The following is a 23,211-nucleotide window of genomic DNA, read 5'->3' on the forward strand; positions in this document are numbered from 1 at the left end:
CAGTTGGGTGGGCGCCATCTAGCGGACATAACTGGCAGTGCCTGCAGGGAGGGGAGACCGGAATATGTGGGCGGGGTCTTCAAACGCTGTGTAAGGACCCTGATTGGCGGATAGAGGCACCTGTGCAGAGTGCATGGGTGGAAAAGGGTTCCAACTATGGGCTGCACACAGGTTGGAGGAGGCGTGAGCAGCAATATACCCTCGTCAACTGCAAAAAATCGGGGCTCCCTAGCAGCGGAAGACAAATTGACTACACTAAACTGGGAGAAAATTTAAGATCTAGTAACATTTTTTTAAATAAATTAAAAAATGGTACTAGAAAGATTTTGAAAAAGATTAAACTCATAGTCACAAATATCCACTGAGTGCTGTAGTGCTGCACTTTTCAAGGAATACCAAGCATGCAGGTATGTATTAAAAGATCGTTAACTGGTTTCAGCTGTGGACGATTTGGGACATTTTATGCTTCTTATAAAACTTGAAGTAACAGGAGGTTCTCCTCAAACTGCAATAAAAAGAGTGGAAAAATATTTAAATAGTGTTTAGGTTCTCTTTTTCAAGACTGAGGTCCCAAAGCTTCAATCCAGTCCCAGTTTCTCTCCATTTTCTATCACACTTTGCCTATAGCATTCACTTTCACTCTTTGTCACTCCACCCATGCCTCTTGCAGCTTCCCCTCCCTGCTCTCCATTCCTGGCTCTGGCAGACTTAAAGAGCAGTAATAAAAAATGAATAATGCAGTTCAGATCTGAGTTGTGAGGATTTATGTCTGATGTGCCTAGTCGTGTTCCCTCTGTATTGAAGTGCTGTGGATATCTGAAAGGGCTTTCTGGAATCTACAGTCACACTGCCAGTAAATCTTCCAAATCTGGATTCTGCGAATGAGTAATGAACAACAAACAGCCACAACAGAGCCTAGCTGGACTGCCAAGCATGTTTGTGGAAAGAGTTTGACACGTTATTGACCAATTTTAGAGTGATGTTTATTTGAATTAGTATATCGGATGTGGTCTCAGATGATTTAGCAATTCCAGTATTACACTGTCCAAAACTGAGTATTCAATCACCTATGTTTTTTGTTAACTCTAAATGAAGTGTGTGCCTAATGTATGTCAAATGTAAGAAATAATAAGGGTTTTAGTACTGTATTTTAATTTTGGCCTTATTTTCTACAATTGACAGTAGTAGTTTAACAGTAAAGGTACTGCACTAGAAATTAGAAGGTTGTGGTCAAGCTCCAATCTGCCAGAATCTCCCCTGAGCACAGCCCTTAACTCCCAAAATACCTGGATCGTATACAATCACAACTGTAAGTTGCTTTGGATAACAGCACTTGTTAAATTCCATAAATGTACAAACCCCATTTCTAGAAAGGTTGGGACACTTTCTAAAAAATCAATGTGACACCTGCAACATTCTCAAAAATGAGACTAAGGTTATACAAGTAACACTATTTCTGGAAGGTTCCACAATTAGAAGTTTAACTGGCAACTGGTGAGGCCATCAAGACCACTTAAGGTATAGTCTTTGCAAGCAAGAATGGGTTGTGGTTTACCACTTTGTGCCAAACTTGAGATACAATTGTCAGTCAGCTCAAAGACAACGCTTCTCAGCAGAAGATTGCAAAGAACTTAAGTCTTTTACCATCTACAGTGCATAATAGCATGAAAAGATTCAGAATCAGGGGAAATCTCGATGCGTAAAGGCCAAGGGCGAAAAACACTGCTTAATGTGTTTGCTCATCAAGCCCTCAGGCGGTATTGTTAGAACAACTAACATGCTATTGTGATGGACACGTGGGCTTGGAAGTACTTTGGAAAATCATTGTGACTTAACACAGTCCACAGCTGCATCAATAAATGCAAGCTAAAATTGTAATATGCAAAGAGTAAGCCATATACAGTAGACCCTTGAATTACGAATGGTTTACCATACAAACATTTTGGGTTACGAACGATCTTTTTCAACTTAACGTACGAACAAATTTCGGATTATGAACAGAAATTCGCGAAACACGTGACATCACAAACAAGTTGACTCCAACCGTTTCTCTCTCTCTCTCTCTCTCTCTCTCTCTCTATATATACAGTGTATCACAAAAGTGAGTACACCCCTCACATTTCTGCAAATATTTCATTATATCTTTTCATGGGACAACACTATAGACATGAAACTTGGATAAAACTTAGAGTAGTCAGTGTACAACTTGTATAGCAGTGTAGATTTACTGTCTTCTGAAAATAACTCAACACACAGCCATTAATGTCTAAATAGCTGGCAACATAAGTGAGTACACCCCACAGTGAACATGTCCAAATTGTGCCCAAAGTGTCAATATTTTGTGTGACCACCATTATTATCCAGCACTGCCTTAACCCTCCTGGGCATGGAATTCACCAGAGCTGCACAGGTTGCTACTGGAATCCTCTTCCACTCCTCCATGATGACATCACGGAGCTGGTGGATGTTAGACACCTTGAACTCCTCCACCTTCCACTTGAGGATGCGCCACAGGTGCTCAATTGGGTTTAGTCCATCACCTTTACCTTCAGCTTCCTCAGCAAGGCAGTTGTCATCTTGGAGGTTGTGTTTGGGGTCGTTATCCTGTTGGAAAACTGCCATGAGGCCCAGTTTTTGAAGGGAGGGGATCATGCTCTGTTTCAGAATGTCACAGTACATGTTGGAATTCATGTTTCCCTCAATGAACTGCAGCTCCCCAGTGCCAGCAACACTCATGCAGCCCAAGACCATGATGCTACCACCACCATGCTTGACTGTAGGCAAGATACAGTTGTCTTGGTACTTCTCACCAGGGCGCCGCCACACATGCTGGACACCATCTGAGCCAAACAAGTTTATCTTGGTCTCGTCAGACCACAGGGCATTCCAGTAATCCATGTTCTTGGACTGCTTGTCTTCAGCAAACTGTTTGCGGGCTTTCTTGTGCGTCAGCTTCCTTCTGGGATGACGACCATGCAGACCGAGTTGATGCAGTGTGCGGCGTATGGTCTGAGCACTGACAGGCTGACCTCCCACGTCTTCAACCTCTGCAGCAATGCTGGCAGCACTCATGTGTCTATTTTTTAAAGCCAACCTCTGGATATGACGCCGAACACATGGACTCGACTTCTTTGGTCGACCCTGGCGAAGCCTGTTCCGAGTGGAACCGGTCCTGGAAAACCGCTGTATGACCTTGGCCACCATGCTGTAGCTCAGTTTCAGGGTGTTAGCAATCTTCTTATAGCCCAGGCCATCTTTGTGGAGAGTAACAATTCTATTTCTCACATCCTCAGAGAGTTCTTTGCCATGAGGTGCCATGTTGAATATCCAGTGGCCAGTATGAGAGAATTGTACCCAAAACACCAAATTTAACAGCCCTGCTCCCCATTTACACCTGGGACCTTGACACATGACACCAGGGAGGGACAACGACACATTTGGGCACAATTTGGACATGTTCACTGTGGGGTGTACTCACTTATGTTGCCAGCTATTTAGACATTAATGGCTGTGTGTTGAGTTATTTTCAGAAGACAATAAATCTACACTGCTATACAAGCTGTACACTGACTACTCTAAGTTATATCCAAGTTTCATGTCTATAGTGTTGTCCCATGAAAAGATATAATGAAATATTTGCAGAAATGTGAGGGGTGTACTCACTTTTGTGATACACTGTATATATATGCAGTGAGTGAACATTCTTTATATTTTGTAAAATTCAATATTAAAATGTCCCTAAAGAAGGTGCAGAGGAAGTGCAGTGGTAAGAAAATGAAAAAGATCACTATTTGTTGTGTAGTATAATTACTCCTGCCAGTAGCTGTCACTGTGTATCAGACAGAGGGGACAGTGAGTGAGAGAGAAGAAGGAAATCGCTGAGTAAAGTATTCTTTCTGTTGTGCAATTACACCTACAAAATACAACACTATTGAAATAAAGAAGGAGATAACAGAGAAATATGAGAGTTATTGTTGTTTCTGGTAAATACATTTTATATAAAAAAGAGGAAATTTATTATGGTGTATGGTACAGCACACGTACTGTACTGAAATGTAATGTGGTGTTTTATGTACAGTACAGTACTACTGTGTATTGTTGTTTATTATTGTTTATTACAGGAATGTCTATTCTATAATTTTAGATTTAAGGGAAAATATACTTGTATTTATAACATAAAAGAGCATCTAAGACATTAGAAAGGTTAGGTAAGAGGGTGGTTTGGGAGGTCTTGCACTGATTAATTCTATTTACATTATTTTTTATGGGAAAAATAGGTTTAACTAACGAACATTTTGACTTAAGAACAGCCCTTTGGAAGCAATTAAATTCATAAGTCAACGATCTACTGTATTAATTTTGCACAGAAACGCTGGTGAGTTCTCTGGGCCCGAAGTCATCTGAGATGGACCAATGAACAGTGGAAATGTGTTCTGTGTGCAGACAAGTCTATATTTCAGCTTGTTTTTGGAAAAAACAGTGAGATTCTATGTGCCAAAGATATATATTTTTTCAATTCCTTAGTAATTTAAGAAGCAATAAAACAGTTATGCTAGTACTTCGAAATTGCTGGAACACAGGTTTCAACAGTTAGGTAAGTTTTGCATCACTATTGTCCCTCACCTTCACCTACTGTCTATTTTCAGTTGCACAATGGAACTCATAAAAGTAGTAGTTCTCTGAAGGTGAGGCTGTGACCTCAATCTCCTCCAGATGCTGAAAGTAAATATGGCCCATATGGTCTACTGCGGTACGCCTGGTCCCTGACCAAGAAGGGTGAGCAATTTTGGCACCGGGACCTACACTATATGAATAAAATATTAAGACACCCTTTCTAATTATTGAATTCATGTGTTTCGGTCACAACTATTGATAAACAGATTATGAATATAATTATACATTTCCAATTTTCCAGCAACAGTTTAGGGAAGGCCCTTTCCTGTTCCAGCATGACTGTGATCATGTACACAAAGCAGAGTCTGTAAAAACATGAAGAAACTTCACTGGCCTGGAGTCTCATCACTTGGTCAGGTGTCCAAATACTTCTGGCCATATAGTGTAGGTACAGTGCACATTAATTGGCAATGGGGGCTACTGCTAAATGTGTGATCACAGATTACTGTACCATAAGGTATAACACAAAGTCAAAAGACATTGCATAACCACATTAACAATTATTACTGTGTTTAATTCAGCAGATTTTCTAAAACTAACAATTAATGTATAAAAACTTATGACTAAGAAAAATCTGGCACTATAAATTTGACGTTTTGTACTATAATTGCGCTGTGTCTGGGAAAACTACTTCACGGACTGTAGAAATCATGTGGTTACATGGTTGCTAAATGAATCAACTGAAACAGGAATTAAGAACAAACCAAGAATAAAAAGTTAAATATAGACTTAGGGCAGTAATTTAAAAGGGATTTTCAGATGTTCTCTGCTCTCGCGAGTCCGTTTGCTCTTTTGTGACAGTACCAAAATCTGCTTTATTGGGAGGTCTTTCCACAGAATTTTAGAGTGTTTCTGTGAGAATTCATGCTCACTGCTTCATGATAAACAATTATTAATAATAATAATTACGAATTTTAATTAATCTCAAATGCCTTCAATGAAATTAAGAGCCCTCAGGTTTTTGTGCATGGCTCTGTAGATTGTCTAGTCATTCTGGAACAAGAAAGGTCCTATACCAAACTCTTCCATAATGTTGGAGAAATATAGCTGATTTTATGTAATTGATTGTATATACATGTATATAATGTATACACATGAGTGTGGCTGAAAACTGAACTCAATAATTAAGAGATGTGTCCACATACTTTTGGCCAAATGGTGTATCTACACTTATTATGAATGAATGTCTTTATTGTCATTGTATTAAAAATAAAATGGAATTTTCTGTGCAGCTCCAGGAAACATGAAACATACACTGTCACATACACACACTAAAATGGTAAAAAAAAAAAAAACAGCAACACAACAATTAAGTTCTTAAATATTAAGGTCTAAACACGTTTATAAAGAAAAAGTGTATAAAAAATGTATATAAAAGTTTATAAAGAAGTGTAGCAGTATTGCACATGTTTAAACAACAGTATTATTGCACAAGTCATTGCACATTAGTTTACAATAGTAGTGAGGTGGGTGGGCGGGGTAGAAGGGCATTATTTATGATGGCCCTTGGAAAAAAAAAAGCTGTTTTTTAGTCTGGAGGTGTGTTTCCTTAAGATCCTATAACGTCTTCCAGATGGAAGAAGAGAAGAAAGATTGTGAGTCGCATCTTTCAGATCCTTGGTTAATATCCTTGGTAAATTCAGCATGACAATGCAAACCACACTTTTTACACTTTACAACAGCATGGCTGCATAATCAAAGAGTGCAGGTGCTAGACTGGTCTGCCTGCAGTCCAGACCTGTGTCCCACTTGAAACATGTGATGCATTACGAAGCACAGATTACATCAAAGCCTTGAAAAACTAAATCGATTGGTGTCTTAATTGTTTGTTTATTAGGCTTTTAATGTCATGTTTTACACTTTTGGTTACATTCATGACAGGAAACGGTAATTTACCTTCACACAAGGTTCATCAGTTCACAAGGTTATATTGAACACAGCCATGGACAATTTAGTGTCTCCAGTTTACCTCACTTGCATGTTTTTGGACTGTGGGAGGAAACCGGAGCTCCCGGAGTAAACCCATGCAGACACGGGGAGAACATGCAAACCACACAGAAAGGACCCAGACCGCACCACCTGGCGATCGAACCCAGGACCTTCTTGCTGTGAGGCTTGGTGTTTTTAGACTGTAAACAATTAAGTGTTGTTTTAAAGAAGTAATACACATCAGTGTATTGATGGGGACAGTGCAGGGGCGTAACTACCGGGGGGCAGTTGCACTGAGGCCCATGGCAGGTGGGGGGCCCTCCACGACATGAACTAAAGCTCCCACCGCACTGCCCCCCATTGGCTGCACTCGCCAGGTGGTTATTATTATGTTACAATATTTTCGTTAAGTAAAATATTAAAAGTGAGTGAGTACTTTTAATTCATTCTGAGATATATACATATATATATACACACACACACATATATACACACACACACACACATATATACACACACATACATATATACATATACATATATATATATACATAATTCATGAGCACCTAGTTAGGCCACTGGGACAGAGGTAGCCCAGTGGGTAGGGTTTTGGGCTTTCAGCTGAAAGGTTGGGAGTTCGAATCCCGTCGCTGCCACTGTTGGGTCCTTGAGCAAGGCCCTTAACCCTTTCTGCTCTAACCCTCTCTACTTTTTGGAAGTTTAAACTCTATTGGACAACACAAATTTTACACTGTGGTATAAATATAAAACTATATTTAAATACATAATTAGGTATAAAACAATTACAGAAAAGGGTAAAAGGCTTATTTCTGTGCTCATTTTGTTTGCTTTTTGCGCCGCACGACCTGAATGAGAAAAGTGGGCTGGTTCTTTTCCTCAGCCCTGTGTAACCCAACCATCCTCTCGCGATAACTCAAGCCTCTCTGCATGCTGCTCTATTGTGAGAGTTTTCTAACTCTCGCGAGATGTGAGAAGTTTCCCACGCCTGTTGTTGTGGCGTCTGCCCTTTTCTCTCACTGTGCGCGTCCTGTCCCCTCCTCCCTCAGCCCGCCCCCTGTCTCTCTCCCTGTGTTTCGCAGTTTCTCCCCGTGTCTCCCTGTGTCTCCCTGTCCCTGCGGCTCAGTCCGCTGGTGGTGTCTCGGCGGCGGCGGTGGTGGCGGGTCGGTCTGAGCTGGAGAGGAGAGCGCTTCTCGCGAGTGTTGGACTTTTGGTGAGAGTTTGTGGAAGATGGCGCCTGTTGTGACAGGGTAAGTCTGAGATTCAGCACTACTGTTATCTGGTGGGTCTGTGCTCGGAGATTTCGGTGCTGTGCTATTGTGGAACTGCTGCTGGAGTTCTTTGTGGAGACTCTGCACAGAGTACACGCGTGTGTGTTTGTTTTCCAGTGTGAGCGGCTCTTGTGTAGTGACGGTTGTTACACTGTGCTGGTTAAAGGGACAGTAACGTGGAAACAGCACAGCGTGGAGAGAATGAACCCAAACAATCACTAAACCGTCCATAAATGTAAATAATCATAAACTGTGCTCACAAAATAACGATCGACACTAAACTGGATCATTTCTACTTCCAAATTCATCAAAACCTGTAATAAAGGAGCAGTTTACCTTGCCACAATGAGGGTTTATTTAAAAAAGAACTAAACCCCACATCTGTGTATTAAATTTAGACTTGTGATTATTCTTTATTCTACAGTTTATAGCCCTCATAATCAATAACATATAAAGAGACATTTACTACATGACCTGATTAATCTATACACCTGACCATGAGCTTTGTGGACCTCACCATCCTAAACCCATGGGCATCAACATGGATATCCCCCCTCTCCCTGTTTTTGGCTGTACTCACCAGGGAAAGCTTTCTACAAGGCTTGGAATTTGTGAATGTAAAAAATCAGGTCAAGCACCCAAAGTCCTGGCTGATATTCAGTGTTGTAGTTAGACTCCAAGGTGTTCAGCGGGCTTGAGGTCAGGGCTCTCTGAAGACCACTAGTGTTACTGCTGCAGTCACCCTGGTGTATTGATGTCTGTTGGATTTTTGTCTACCCTGATCATTACTTTGTTGTTAGGGTCTGTGTTGTGATCTGATCGTGAAAACAAGCTAACAGGGAGCCACTAATGGATCTGAAACAAAACTACCCAATTATTATATAGATATTCTAAAGAGTGTGTTTTATCCAAAGTAACTTAAAGCTAGAACTAGAAATGACCACTAGTGTTACTGCTGCAGAGGGAGTTTTTGCATTTCACACCACAAAGCATCAGAACATTTACAGATCAATGGACTGCATGTCTGCCTCTTTTTTGGAAAACCAAAATATGGTCAATGGTTGTGGCTGAAACACCTAAAGTTAGAAGACGTGTCCACATATATTTGCTCATAGTCAAAGTTGTTGGTTGGATTTAGCATGTTTTTTTGTACTCAAAATCTGCAACTACCGGCTTTACTGTTACATGACCGTGTAGTTACATTTGCAGCCATCAGATTATAGCTCTGCACCCGAGACCTGTTTTCATATATATAATAACAAATACTATGCTGGCAGCATGGTGGCTCAGTGGGTAGCACTGTCGCCTTACAGCCAGAAGGTCCTGGGTTCAATCCCCAGGTGGGACTGTCCGGGTCTTTTCTGTGTGGGGTTTGCATGTACTCCCCGTGTCTGCTTGGGTTGTCTCCGGGAGCTCCGGTTTCAATGTTGTAGTCCAAAGACGATGTCTTTGAGTCAAAGTAATTGGAGATAGAGAATTGTCCATGACTGTGTTTGAACTGATGAATCTGGTGTAACCAGTAACTACCTGTTCTGTCATGAATGTAACCAAAACATGCTGATACGAGTGTGGGTGGCTCAGTGGTAAAACAGGCTAGCACACCAGAGCTGACATCTCGACTTTGTGAGTTCGAGTCTCAGCTCTGCTGCCGGCAGGGTGACTATACGGACAATGATCGGCTTCAGAGGGTGGCAATGCGACTCTCCGTGCGTGATACAGATCTCCATATCAACCCGCCTCATTCAGGGGAAAGAAGCCGTCAGCCACTGCACACGTGTCGGAGGGTGTGTGTGTTAGTTATGGCTCTATTTGGTCAGGAGTGGAGGTCAGCAGCAGTAGAGGAAGAGAAATGTGATCAGTTAATTTGATATGATTAGATTGGGAGGAAGAATGGGGGGAAATGCATAAAAACACTACTATGCTGAATCCCTGTAGTCTTTATTTATCATTCTAGAATATTTTATACACTGTTCTAACATTTATATTTTCTGCATTTATCAGACACTTTCATCCAAAGCGACTTACAGTCTAAGCAACTGAGGGTTAAGGGCCTTGCTGAAAAGCTCAACACTACTAACCAGAACTGGCAACCCTTTAATTAGTAGTCCAGTGTCTTAACCACTGAGCCACCACTAAGTTGTCTTACACATGTAGTCGAAACTGAGCGGCTTTGTTTCTGAAAGCCTCGTCCCAGAAACAACGCTCCTTCTGCTTGTTTACTTTGGTTTGCTTGTATTTGTGCTCTGTAAACTGATCATGCAAGGTTTACCTGATTGTGTGAGGAGGAACCTGATGTGTGTGTGTGTGTGTGTGTGTGTGTGTGTGTGTGTGTGTTTTATGGCCTGAGCATTGTTTAGAAAACAGCTCAGCTCCTATCAGCGACCAGCGATCCTAACTGCCGAGTGCATTCGAGGACATCGCACGCTCATACCAGACTCAATCAGAAATTAAATGAGTGGACTCTAGTGATGTCATTCTATAGCTAGTATCCTCTGACCACAACAGTAAATCCTGCCGCTCACTATCAGTAGACACAGCTGTCTAAACAGTGCGTAAAGTGGACACTACAAAGTAGTAATTCACGCACGCAAAGAATTTTCACACTCCAGTCCCACTCACCCTGCTGATTCTTTCCATCAGCTGCATTCTTACATATTCTTATTCTGTCCGATTGCACAAACGTTTATTCTGTGTATTTTATTGAAGTAAGCAAGCTATTCTGATATCAGCTGCTGATACTGACTGGTAGAATAAGGGGGATTGCATTTATTACCAACAACCAACAGCATACATGCAGGCAATGCAGCCATCTATTCAACTAGTCATTTTACGTTGCTAAAAACAATTAAAGAAAGGGCGACCAGGTGGCGCAGCTGGATGATCCGTTAGCACACCAGCGCAGAGATTCGGAGCTCCAGGGTTCGAATCTCATCTCTGCTACCTCTAGCAGGCACAATTGACTAATGCTTGCAGCAGACAAAACTGGCTTCCAGTCTGCTGGGTGGGAAAGACAGGACTAACGGATTGAGTTATCAACCCTGTGTACAATAAGTGGAGGAGTGCAGAGATCAGGGTGTGACTCTCCGTACAGCGAAGCTGACCTCACACGCAATCGAAATATGGGTGAATAAGAAGGGACTGATGGACTGTGCACACGTCGGAGGGAGTGTGTGTCAGGCAAATATACACCCTCCTTGAATGCCATTGGGGTCCCCAGCTGTGGATTGGCTACACTAAATTGGATAGAAAAATATGTCAAAAGGCATAAAAAGATAATCAAATAAAAAAATAAAATAGAAATAATACTGTATCGATGTCTTTACTCCACTCCCTCCCCTATTAACCCTGATATAGTTTTTTTTTTAAGTGCACCAATATGTAGACATGTATCACACTTAAAGTAAACATGTCTAAATACACTTACAACGTAAACCATAAATAAGTTTTTTTATACTCGTCAGAGTCGCAGTGGTTTGTTCCCTCAGAAATACTAAGCTTAACAAATGCAGCAACACATCCCGTACAGGCCGGCGAACATAGCCAAACACGTCTGTATCTAGGTGCCCGATCGACAGCTAGTCCTGCCTGGTTCCTATGCCCCTGACCGACATAGTATACCACAGTAAAGCCAATATGCTGTAGCGACCATATATAGACATTGAAATCAATACAATGAAAGTGTTGAGTGTTATAGTGAGCAAAACTCTTTTTAAGTGCATAGTATCTTGTTTCATGCATTCCTAAATCCCTTTGTTATTTCCAAACAGTGTTTTTTTCAAAGAAGCCATTCACTTAGTGCTGGAGGATATGGCTAAAATTTATATCACAATATAACTCCTAATTTCGGTTGATACGATATAATTCCGATATCGATATGAATAATACAAATGTGAGAAAAACTGCCAAGAACACCAACATGTGTAACTGCAAACCTCTGGAAAAATGTATTTGCAAAGTCTATGAAATCTCACCCTTTAAAACTACATAATAATTATAATAATAATAATAATAGTAATAATAATAATAATGGTACAAATAAATTAGCTTTTACCTTTTATTTGTATTCAGCATTTGTACACAAACAGAAACATGACATCATTCTCAAATAAACATAAGCTTTGACAATTTATAATATAATAGAATATATTAACATATGTCTTAACCAACTTTAATCCACAACATGGACTGATTATTTTATTTGTATGTAAACATTTTCAAACAAAAGTGCTCAACCGGGATAAAGAATATAAAAAGTGCTTAGAGTTGCTGCAGAATTTGCTACAGCAGGTGTTGTGCTTGAAGAATACAGAAAAAAAAATAGTCTTTCCCCTCTTATCAACTATTTCGTCTGCTTCTTTTTCAACTGTGCAGACATCCCAAGTTGCAAAAACTCATTTCAGAGAGGTACCCCCGTACCCGGACCCCCATGCCCCCCCCCGGATAGTGTGAAAGATAATAGATTTATGTTCCCTACATAGTGAACTAGATTGTATATTAGAAAATAATTTTTGTTCCCTACATAGTGCACTACATAGTATTTTAGATATGAATTTATGTTCCCTACGTAGTGCACTAGATAGTTAATTACACAATTGGTTTATGTTCCCTACACAGTGCACTAATTTGTATATCAGATCACGGATTTATGTTCCCTACATAGTGCACTAGATAGTGTATTAGATAACGCATTCATGTTCACTACATAGTGCACTAGAAAGTATAACTAGATGATGATCTTGGCAGTCGTTCTAGATACCGGGAGATTTTATTTGACTTGCGGGCATCAGGGAGCCGCTATGTATATACAGGAGACTTCCGGAACTTCTGGGATACTTGGGATGTCTGACTGTGGGTGCTCGTTCACTCATAGCTGTTGAACTCATTTTGCAGCTAATATCCACCGTGTTGTAGGTAGCGTAGTGTAATCAGAGCGGTAACGCTGAGCACTGGCTTTGTGCCTGTGGCGTACATCATCACACACTGACGTATTGTGTATCGATCGAATTTGTTTAAAAATCATATCACCGTTATTGAAATATTTTCTATCGCGACATATATCGATATTGAATTATTGTCCAGCACTACATTCACTCATGTTTCTAATCCTTTATTAAGCTGAGTAGGTGACACAGTGGCTCATATGTGTGTAATAAAATAGGAGGAATGACTGTCTACTTATTTGGGGGTTTCCAGCAGACCCAAACTTCCACGGTTTGTTTTGGGAAACCAGCTACTGGCTTAACGGCCACCTGTCTGCACGGTTCCTTCCCCCGATCTCCAAACACGAGCAAGTCAAGGGGTCAGTCAGGGATTTTTAGGGGGGGGGAGCATAAATGTAATTAAAGAGCCATAAGGAGGGTTCATTAGCATGAAACACGGCATTGTTGCTGTAATGCTTGAAAATGCGAGTGTTCACTGGCCCCGCTGCCCTCTTTTTTTCTGGTTGGAAAGGCTCATGGGAGAAGTGTGGAGTGATTGGAATTAAGTATTATGAAAATATTATGTTGTTATACTACAATGTACACTTATGATAACTTTGAACTCCTAATATCAAATTCCATGTTTTGTCTGCAAATTTGAGTCCAAAATTTCTGTTTAATTGCTGAATTTTACAAAGTGGTGGAAAAAATATTAAATAATCCATAACTTTTGTACATGCATCATTTTCTGTTTACTGCATTTCTATTAAGTGGAATCATCAGTTTGACCTGGGGAATCCAAACACATTTTCTTGCTGAAATGTCAGTTTCAGAACTGCTGAGACCTTGACCAGGATAAAGTAGTTGCTGAAAATAAGAAATGAAATGAAATGAACAACTAACTTTGACTTAAGCTTCACATCAGTCAGTATGTGGATTTATTTTACTTAAACTGTCAAGTCATTTTTTCTAAACCCATATCTACACTAACGGCTATTAAACGTCCATATATGTCTAAAATGCAATTTTAATAAGTTTTGATCTTTTAAAAGAGTAAAAAAGTAAACTTTTGTCGTCTTGTGTATATATTAAACATGTCGAGATCTACCATGTGCATGTGTCAGCATTTAGATAGTAATCTCTGCATCATCTGCTATTGTGAAAGCGCTAATTGCCTGTTCCAACACAGTACGCCTGCAGGGAATAAAATTCAACTCGATCATTTGATTTAACATGTTTCCAATTTCAGTTTCTCCCTCAGTAAGTGCTGTTTACTAGAAGGAAAGCTTGGCTTCTTTATTTCTATGTGTGTTTATATGAGGTTAGTCCCTGCTAAATGGGTGGCACGGCTCCGTGTCCTTACAGCAAGAAGGTCCTGGGTTTGATGCCCAGGTGAAGCAGTCCAGGTTTTTTCTGTGTGGAATTTATATGTTCTCCCCATGTCTGAGTGGGTTTCCCCTGGGGGTTCAAAGACATGCAATTGAGGTGAATTGGAGATACAAAATTGTCCATGACTGTGTTTGACATTAAATACTTGAACTGATGAGCCTTGTGTAATGAGTAACTACCTGTCCTGTTATGACTGTAACCAAAGTGTGTAAAAACATGCATTAAAATCCTAATAAAATTTAATACAAATAGTTCGTACTAAGCTGAGGTTATTTGTGTTAAAGCAAAATTCTCCCACTTTTACCCTTTAGTCCTTTTACACTACTGTCCATTGTTAAGGTAAAGATACATCAAATCAAATCACCTTATTGTCACGTCAATTTAACACAGGTGTGAAAGGTGAGTGAAAATCTTAGGTGCATAGTCCCTCACAGTTATAATACACATTAAATACAAAAAATATACACATTAACTTTAACTTACATAAACTAGCACCATCTGTTATATGTACAGGTTATTGTTTAAAGACTATTAATGTACAGATGTACAAAAATTATTAAAATGGGAATGAGGAATATAAATATAGAAGATTTGGAATAATAATTATTAAGTCCAGATGTACAGGTATTGTACAGGATATGAATTATACATTGTATGTGTGCAGATGTGGTAGCACTACTGACAAATATTTTTTTTTTAAACCGTCTTCATTTTGCATTCGATTTTTTAAAATCTATATATTTTATGCATTTTTTCCCCCATTTTCTCCCAATTTAGTGTAGTCAATTTGTGTTCCACTGCTGGGGATCCCCGATTTTTTGCAGTTGAGGAGGGCATATTGCTACTCATGCCTCCTTCGACCCGCACGCAGCCCTTAACTTGACCCTTTCCACCCATGCAACCTGCCAATAAGGGTCCTTACACAGCGTTTGAAGACCCCGCCCACATATTCCGGTCATCCCTCCCTGCAGGCATTGCCAATTTTGCCCGCTAGATGGTGCCCAGCTGACCGGTGGCAACGCCTAGTTTCGAATCTCGGAGTTTCGAATCTCGGAGTTTCGAATCTCGGCGCTGGTGTGCTAGCGGAATATCTCGCTGTGCCATCTGGGCGCCACTGCATTCGATTTTTGAGCAGTGACAGAATGTTTCGGTCAGCAATAACAATGTGAAACGACATAAAAAGGAACTGTACTTTACTGTCATGTATCTACGAGTTACATGGGTTGTGTATTATTTCAACCATAAAAAGGCTGTGGGGTGCGTACAAGCTGCATTAGTGAACAGATTAAAGGTCTTTAAATTCGTGTTAATATGAGTACTGGAAAGAGAAAACCTTAGACGCTCTGTTAAGTCACGGGTGGTTTAAATTAGGATTACTTTTGGTACCAGCCAAGCATGATTTAGCTTGGCACTCTGCAAAAGTTTGGACTCTTGCCACATGCGAGTTTCTCTTTTCCTGCTGAGCTGTGAGTGTGTGGTCGAGTATTTAAGCAGGGACTTTAGCATTCTTAGTCTAACATTCTTAGTTTTAATGCTATTGAATGTCTGTGTGACGGGCCGAGCTGTAAAAATGGGACAAACTTTTGGAAAGTTTTGCTGTTTTTCTCTGGTTTGCTTGATTCTTTAAAATGATTGGTGTTTAAATAACTTCTGTGTAAAAAAGTATTTTGTGTGTGTTTCCAGTGGTTTTAGCTTCATCATGGTAGATCAAATTGTGTTTATCACTTCAGGCCAAAAGCTGATGGTAGATAACGGGGTGCTTCATTCTTTCACTGTGTGAGTCACAGCTCAGCTTAATGTTTGAGAACAGAAATGTCCTTTTCTATAGTTTTTCTAATTCTCACACTGGAATTCTGGTTCCAATCCTAGCACTTTAGTTCTACTTACAGAGGTATTCCAGTAAAATACTCATAAAGTGTAGTCTTTTCAATCAGGCTTACAACTAACTATGAGATTTCCTTCTTATTACGTTCTTTTTTGCACATTATTTGGCAGCTGCCATCTTAAGCCCACCAAAATCTCAATAAATGACAGAAAAGCAGTTCTCTAAATAGCTACACACTTCCTAATTATTGACTGGTCTGGGCCAGCAGCAATGGTCTATGGATAAATATGTATGGAGTTTTCCCAACAGGCCAACCGCGCTAGCCAAAAGATGGCAACAATGTTGTGGTCTGGACCAGCAGGGCTGGCTGTACGATAGGAAAGGGTTAAGAAGCTCATGGTCAAATGTGTGTGGTGAGGGCACTCAGGTGACACAGCGGTAAAACATTTTAGCATACCAAAGCTAACATCTTGAACTTGTGAGTTCGAATCTTAGCTCTGCTACCGGCAGGCTGGGCGTCTACATAGACAATGATTGGCTCATCCATCAGGGCTGTATGCTGGAGGGTATTCCTCATAACTGATGCAAATACGACCTCTGCTGACTAATAGATGACACCTGCACAGAGACGAGGGATAATGGAAATCAGTGCTTGACTCTCCATGCGCAAGACTGAGCGCTACCGTGTTTCCCCGAAAATAAGACATCCCCTGAAAATAAGACCTAGTAGAGGTTTTTCTGAATTGCTAAATATAAGGCCTTCCCCGAAAGTAAGACCTAGCAAAGTTTTTGTTTGGACCATACGCTGTCCCTGCTGTGCTGTACGAGTGTGCTGTGGTGAGCTCCCCCTGGTGGCCGGAAGCTGCAATACCGTCCCTGCTGTACAAGTGGCTCAGTATATATATATATATATATATATATATATATATATATACAGGGGTTGGACAAAATAACTGAAACACCTGTCATTTTAGTGTGGGAGGTTTCATGGCTAAATTGGACCAGTCTGGTGGCCAATCTTCATTAATTGCACATTGCACCAGTAAGAGCAGAGTGTGAAGATTCAATTAGCAGGGTAAGAGCACAGTTTTGCTCAAAATATTGCAATGCACACAACATTATGGGTGACATACCAGAGTTCAAAAGAGGACAAATTGTTGGTGCACGTCTTGCTGGCGCATCTGTGACCAAGACAGCAAGTCTTTGTGATGTATCAAGAGCCACGGTATCCAGGGTAATGTCAGCATACCACCAAGAAGGACAAACCACATCCAACAGGATTAACTGTGGACGCAAGAGGAAGCTGTCTGAAAGGGATGTTCGGGTGCTAACCCGGATTGTATCCAAAAAACATAAAACCATGGCTGCCCAAATCACGGCAGAATTAAATGTGCACCTCAACTCTCCTGTTTCCACCAGAACTGTCCGTCGGGAGCTCCACAGGGTCAATATACACGGCCGGGCTGCTATAGCCAAACCTTTGGTCACTCGTGCCAATGCCAAACGTCGGTTTCAATGGTGCAAGGAGCGCAAATCTTGGGCTGTGGACAATGTGAAACATGTATTGTTCTCTGATGAGTCCACCTTTACTGTTTTCCCCACATCCGGGAGAGTTACGGTGTGGAGAAGTCCCAAAGAAGCGTACCACCCAGACTGTTGCATGCCCAGAGTGAAGCATGGGGGTGGATCAGTGATGGTTTGGGCTGCCATATCATGGCATTCCCTTGGCCCAATACTTGTGCTAGATGGGCGCGTCACTGCCAAGGACTACCGAACCATTCTGGAGGACCATGTGCATCCAATGGCGGTGCCGTGTATCAGGATGACAATGCACCAATACACACAGCAAGACTGGTGAAAGATTGGTTTGATGAACATGAAAGTGAAGTTGAACATCTCCCATGGCCTGCACAGTCACCAGATCTAAATATTATTGAGCCACTTTGGGGTGTTTTGGAGAAGCGAGTCAGGAAATAATTTATTAGTATGGTGTAGGGCCTCCTTTTGCGGCCAATACAGCGTCAATTTGTCTTGGAAATGACATATACAAGTCCTGCACAGTGGTCAGAGGGATTTTAAGCCATTCTTCTTGCAAGATAGTGGCCAGGTCACTACGTGATGCTGGTGGAGGAAAACGTTTCCTGACTCGCTTCTCCAAAACACCCCAAAGTGGCTCAATAATATTTAGATCTGGTGACTGTGCAGGCCATGGGAGATGTTCAACTTCACTTTCATGTTCATCAAACCAATCTTTCACCAGTCTTGCTGTGTGTATTGGTGCATTGTCATCCTGATACACGGCACCGCCTTCAGGATACAATGTTTGAACCATTGGATGCACATGGTCCTCCAGAATGGTTCGGTAGTCCTTGGCAGTGACGCGCCCATCTAGCACAAGTATTGGGCCAAGGGAATGCCATGATATGGCAGCCCAAACCATCACTGATCCACCCCCATGCTTCACTCTGAGCATGCAACAGTCTGGGTGGTACGCTTCTTTGGGGCTTCTCCACACCGTAACTCTCCCGGATGTGGGGAAAACAGTAAAGGTGGACTCATCAGAGAACAATACATGTTTCACATTGTCCACAGCCCAAGATTTGCGCTCCTTGCACCATTGAAACCGACGTTTGGCATTGGCACGAGTGACCAAAGGTTTGGCTATAGCAGCCCGGCCGTGTATATCGACCCTGTGGAGCTCCCGACGGACAGTTCTGGTGGAAACAGGAGAGTTGAGGTGCACATTTAATTCTGCCGTGATTTGGGCAGCCGTGGTTTTATGTTTTTTGGATACAATCCGGGTTAGCACCCGAACATCCCTTTCAGACAGCTTCCTCTTGCGGCCACAGTTAATCCTGTTGGATGTGGTTTGAATAATGAATATAAGACACTGTCTTATTTTTGGGGAAACAGGGTATATGAACTCGTCTTCTCCAGGTGAAAAGATGCAGTCAGCTACTGCACACATGTCGGAGGGGGTGTTTGTTAGTCACCACTCGTCTGGTATGGAGTTGATCCCTCTTTACCCACACATTTACTTTTCATATTCTTTTACATATGAGCAGCACACAAAAAAACGTTTGGAAATATAGGACATGAAAAGTCAAGAACAATGAGCTAAATGTTCCCCATATCTGTGTTTCTCTTTTTAGGGCTTTAGGTGACACTTTTTGAGCTTGTCAGTAGAGTAGAGCTATTGCATCACTTAATTTTGTTCAACCGTTAGCAAGTGTTAGAGATGTGGCTTAAATTGCCAAACTGACATTAGTCACTAGAACTAAGAGGGCTGTCCAGGAACATATTAAACTGTAACACATTAAGACTACTTGATTTTATACCAAGAGGCAAAACATAGAAATATAGATACTATGTCCATTAAGTGAAACTTTGTAATTGCTATATTTGCTCAGTCAAATATTAGGCTAGGTTCTCGGGTGGTGCAGAGATAAATTATGTTAAGCCCACTGCCGCTGGGATCCAAGGTTTGAATATTCAGTGGTGCTATTGGCCGATCAGACGTTTACAAACGTACAACATGATTGCCTATGTCAATGAATTGGTGTCCTGTCCAGGGTGTGTTACTGCATTGCACCCAGTGATTCCGGGAACCCGGACCCACCACAACCTTAAAACAGTGGTAATACATAAAAATAAAATAAAATAAATATTGGGCTATGCCAGGGTTTTTTATACCCTGGTTCACGGCCCTTTGGTGGGTCACGAGCCAAAAAATGGGTTGCAGAGAAAAATAATAGTAATAATAAAAAAAAAAAAACACATTTTAACTGGCACATAAACACAAAATGAACTTTACGTTTTGTAAACCACAGTGGGACCAGATTACCACCATTTTTATTACTCACTCACTCACTCGGTGCTGGAGCCTATCCCAGCTTTTCAATGGGCACAAGGCACACAGTAACACCCTGGACGGGGCACCAGTCCATCACAGGGCAGACACACACACATACACACACACACACACACACCCACCCATTCACCTATAGGGCAATTCAGTGTCTCCAATTAACCTGACTGCATGTCTTTGGACTGCCGAAGGAAACCCACGCAGACACGGGGAGAACATGCAAATCTCGCACAGAAAGGACCCGGACCGCCCCTTTGTTGTTTGTGTTGCCTGGGCCACGGTAAAAATCATGGACAAAAACTCCATTGTTTCATTGTTAATCGTTTTATCCTGGTCAGGGTTTCTGTGATTTCATCGTAAACGCAGGACACAAGGTAGGAATATCCTGGACAGTCATCCCACCCTTCCTCAGGCACAGCCAATCATGTCTGTGTAAATGCCCGGCCGGCAGATAGCATTGCTCAGATTTGAACTCTGATCTCAGCACTGGTGAGCACCTCATAATTATTTATGTAAACAGCATCTACTAAATGAATGTAAACATAATTTCTTTCTGGATTAGATAAGCCTGAACGTATGTGAGGGCCTCACAAGCAAGCGAGTCTGGCTGAGACTAAAATCGGGGGCAGAGATGTGCTCATTGTGTGATTGTGTGAGACAGCAAACGGCCCTCACTGATGAGTTGTTTGTCTTGGCTGAAGTCGAAGGCTAGAGCGTTGTGGAGTGACCGCGACTGATGGTGAATACTCTCGGCTGCTGGAGGATCGGAGGGCTTTTTTCTTCTGCATGGCTGTTTATACAAATTTGCCTAGTAACTGTAAACAGTGACATTTAATTTTACTGTGACAGTCTGAAAGAGAAAAAGAGAACTTGTAGTGGCAGAGAGCAAGAGCCTCATTACTACACAAACAAGAGAATTACCAAATGTCCCAGTCAAGGTTCGGATGTGACTACTTTTGTTCCATTAAGTACATTTGTAAATGCTTAAGATTAAATATCTTTATCACGCGATGGGTTGGCGTCCTGGTTGAGGTGTGCTACTGGAGAAACGGAACCCATCGTGACTCAGATTGAAGCAGTGATAAAACATGAAAACAAAACCAAATAATAAAAACAAGCGCTTTCAAGCTACATGGCTAATGTAACTATTCGTCTCACCCAGTTGTGTTGCTTAAACCACACTTTGGAAGTTGCTGAGCTTGTCACGAGAGCTACACTACTGTCAAAATTGCATCACTTGATTTTAATCAACCGTTAGCAAGAGGTGTGGCTGAAATTGCCAAACTGACATATTAGTCAGTAGAACTAAGAGGGCTGTCCAGAAACATATCGAACTGTAACACATTAAGACTACCAGTTTTTATATCAAGAGCTGAAACATAGACATGTAGATACTATGTCCATTAAAGAAAACTTTGTAGTTGCTTATATTTGCTCAGTCAAATATTAGGCTAGGTTCTCAGGTGATGCAGCGAGTTAAAATCCAGGGTTCGAATATCCAGTGCTGCTATTAGCCGGTCAGACGTTTACTTACCAACATGATTTGCATAGTCCCTCAATGAATTGGCATTCTGTCCAGGGTGCGCCCAGTGATTCTGGGAACCTGGACACACCACAACCTTGACTAGGATAAAACAGTGGTGATACCTGAAAATGAAATGAAATAAATATTGGGCTAAGTTCTGATTATCATTATCTATTTGTCTTACCCAGCTGTGTTGCTTAAACCATATTCAGTTGAACATGAACCATTCAAATTTTGCTTAACAGTAATATACACAGATTAGGCAAAACATTATGACCACCTCCTTGTTTCTACACTCACTGTCCATTTTATCATCTCCACTTACCATATAGAAGCACTTTGTAGTTCTACAATTACTGACTGTAGTCCATCTGTTTCTCTACATACTTTTTTAGCCTGCTTTCACCCTGTTCTTCAATGGTCAGGACCCCCACAGGACCACCACAGAGTAGGTATTATTTGGGTGGCGGGTCATTCTCAGCACTGCAGTGACACTGACATGGTGGTGGTGTGTTAGTGTGTGTTGTGCTGGTATGAGTGGATCAGACACAGCAGCGCTGCTGGAGTTTTTAAATACTATGTCCACTCACTGTCCACTCTATTAGACACTCCTACCTAGTTGGTCCACCTTGCAGATGTAAAGTCAGAGATGATCGCTCATCTATTGCTGCTGTTTGAGTTGGTCATCTTCTAGACCTTCAAACTGAGTGCCATAAGTACCAAAGGGAAAGACAAAAATTCTCCATAGCTGGAACAATGAAAGACATTTTTAACCTTGGAAAAACAGAAAATAAAAAAAAATTAAATTAAATAAATTAAAAAAAATTACTAAATTAGGAATATACATATACAGTAATATCAGAGACTACGTAACGGATACAAGCACCCACATAAACCTTTCCTGCCGTGAATATAACTCACAAGAGTAAACACGGCATTAAAAGATAGACAGACAGACAGACAGACAGACAGACAGACAGACAGACAGACAGACAGACAGATTCTAGACTTTTATCAGTGGTCACAGGACGCTGCCCATGGGGCGCTGTTGGCTGGATGTCTCAGTCCAGCAGTGACAGTGAGGTGTTTAAAAACTCCAGCAGCACTGCTGTGTCTGATCCACTCATACCAGCACAACACACACTATCACACCACCACCATGTCATTGTCACTGCAGTGCTGAAAATGATCCACCACCCAAATTATACCTACTCTGTAGTGGTCCTGTGGGGGTCATGACCATTGAAGAACAGCATGAAAGGGGGCTAACAAAGCATGCAGAGAAACAGATGGACTACAGTCAGTAATTGTAGAACTACAAAGTGCTTCTATATGGTAAGTGGAGCTGATAAAATGGACAGTGAGTGTAGAAACAAGGAGATTGGTTTAATGTTATGGCTGATTGGTTTATATTATTAAATTATATTATATTATATGATATTATATTATGATATTATATTATATTAATTATAAATTCTATTATATTTTATCATATTATATTTATTATGTTATATTATATTATTAGATTAGATTAGATTATGGTGATTATCAGCAGATATCTGACCTTTTCTGGAATGACCCCAGATATTTACAAAGGTTGTGCTAAATAACAGGTTGTTTCTTTTTGCAAAATAGGTTTGGGGTTTAAAATGTAATTAAGCTGCCTCATTTTAGGTTTTTTAGTGAAGCCAGGTCATTTTGACCCTCAGGACAAGGGGAGTATACTGTACATAGTGCCAAGACTACACAAGGGTTCATTACAATCCTTAGAAAGATTTTGGTGTGTCCAGTAC

General features: G+C 41.0%; 1 protein-coding gene across 1 annotated transcript in view; it reads left to right on the forward strand.

The window, feature by feature from the left end:
* The first annotated feature begins 7,799 nt into the window (after positions 1-7,799).
* The window catches only part of rbpjb (recombination signal binding protein for immunoglobulin kappa J region b), an 86,741-nt gene continuing 71,329 nt past the window's right edge, over positions 7,800-23,211 (forward strand). Inside the window, exon 1 of the mRNA XM_062993261.1 lies at positions 7,800-7,871. Within this exon, the coding sequence (XP_062849331.1) occupies positions 7,852-7,871 (20 nt within the window). The 5' untranslated portion in view covers positions 7,800-7,851. The remainder of the gene's footprint in view (positions 7,872-23,211) is intronic.

This window comes from Trichomycterus rosablanca, chromosome 4 (genome assembly GCF_030014385.1).
Source record: "Trichomycterus rosablanca isolate fTriRos1 chromosome 4, fTriRos1.hap1, whole genome shotgun sequence".
Taxonomy (NCBI): Eukaryota; Metazoa; Chordata; class Actinopteri; order Siluriformes; family Trichomycteridae; genus Trichomycterus; species Trichomycterus rosablanca.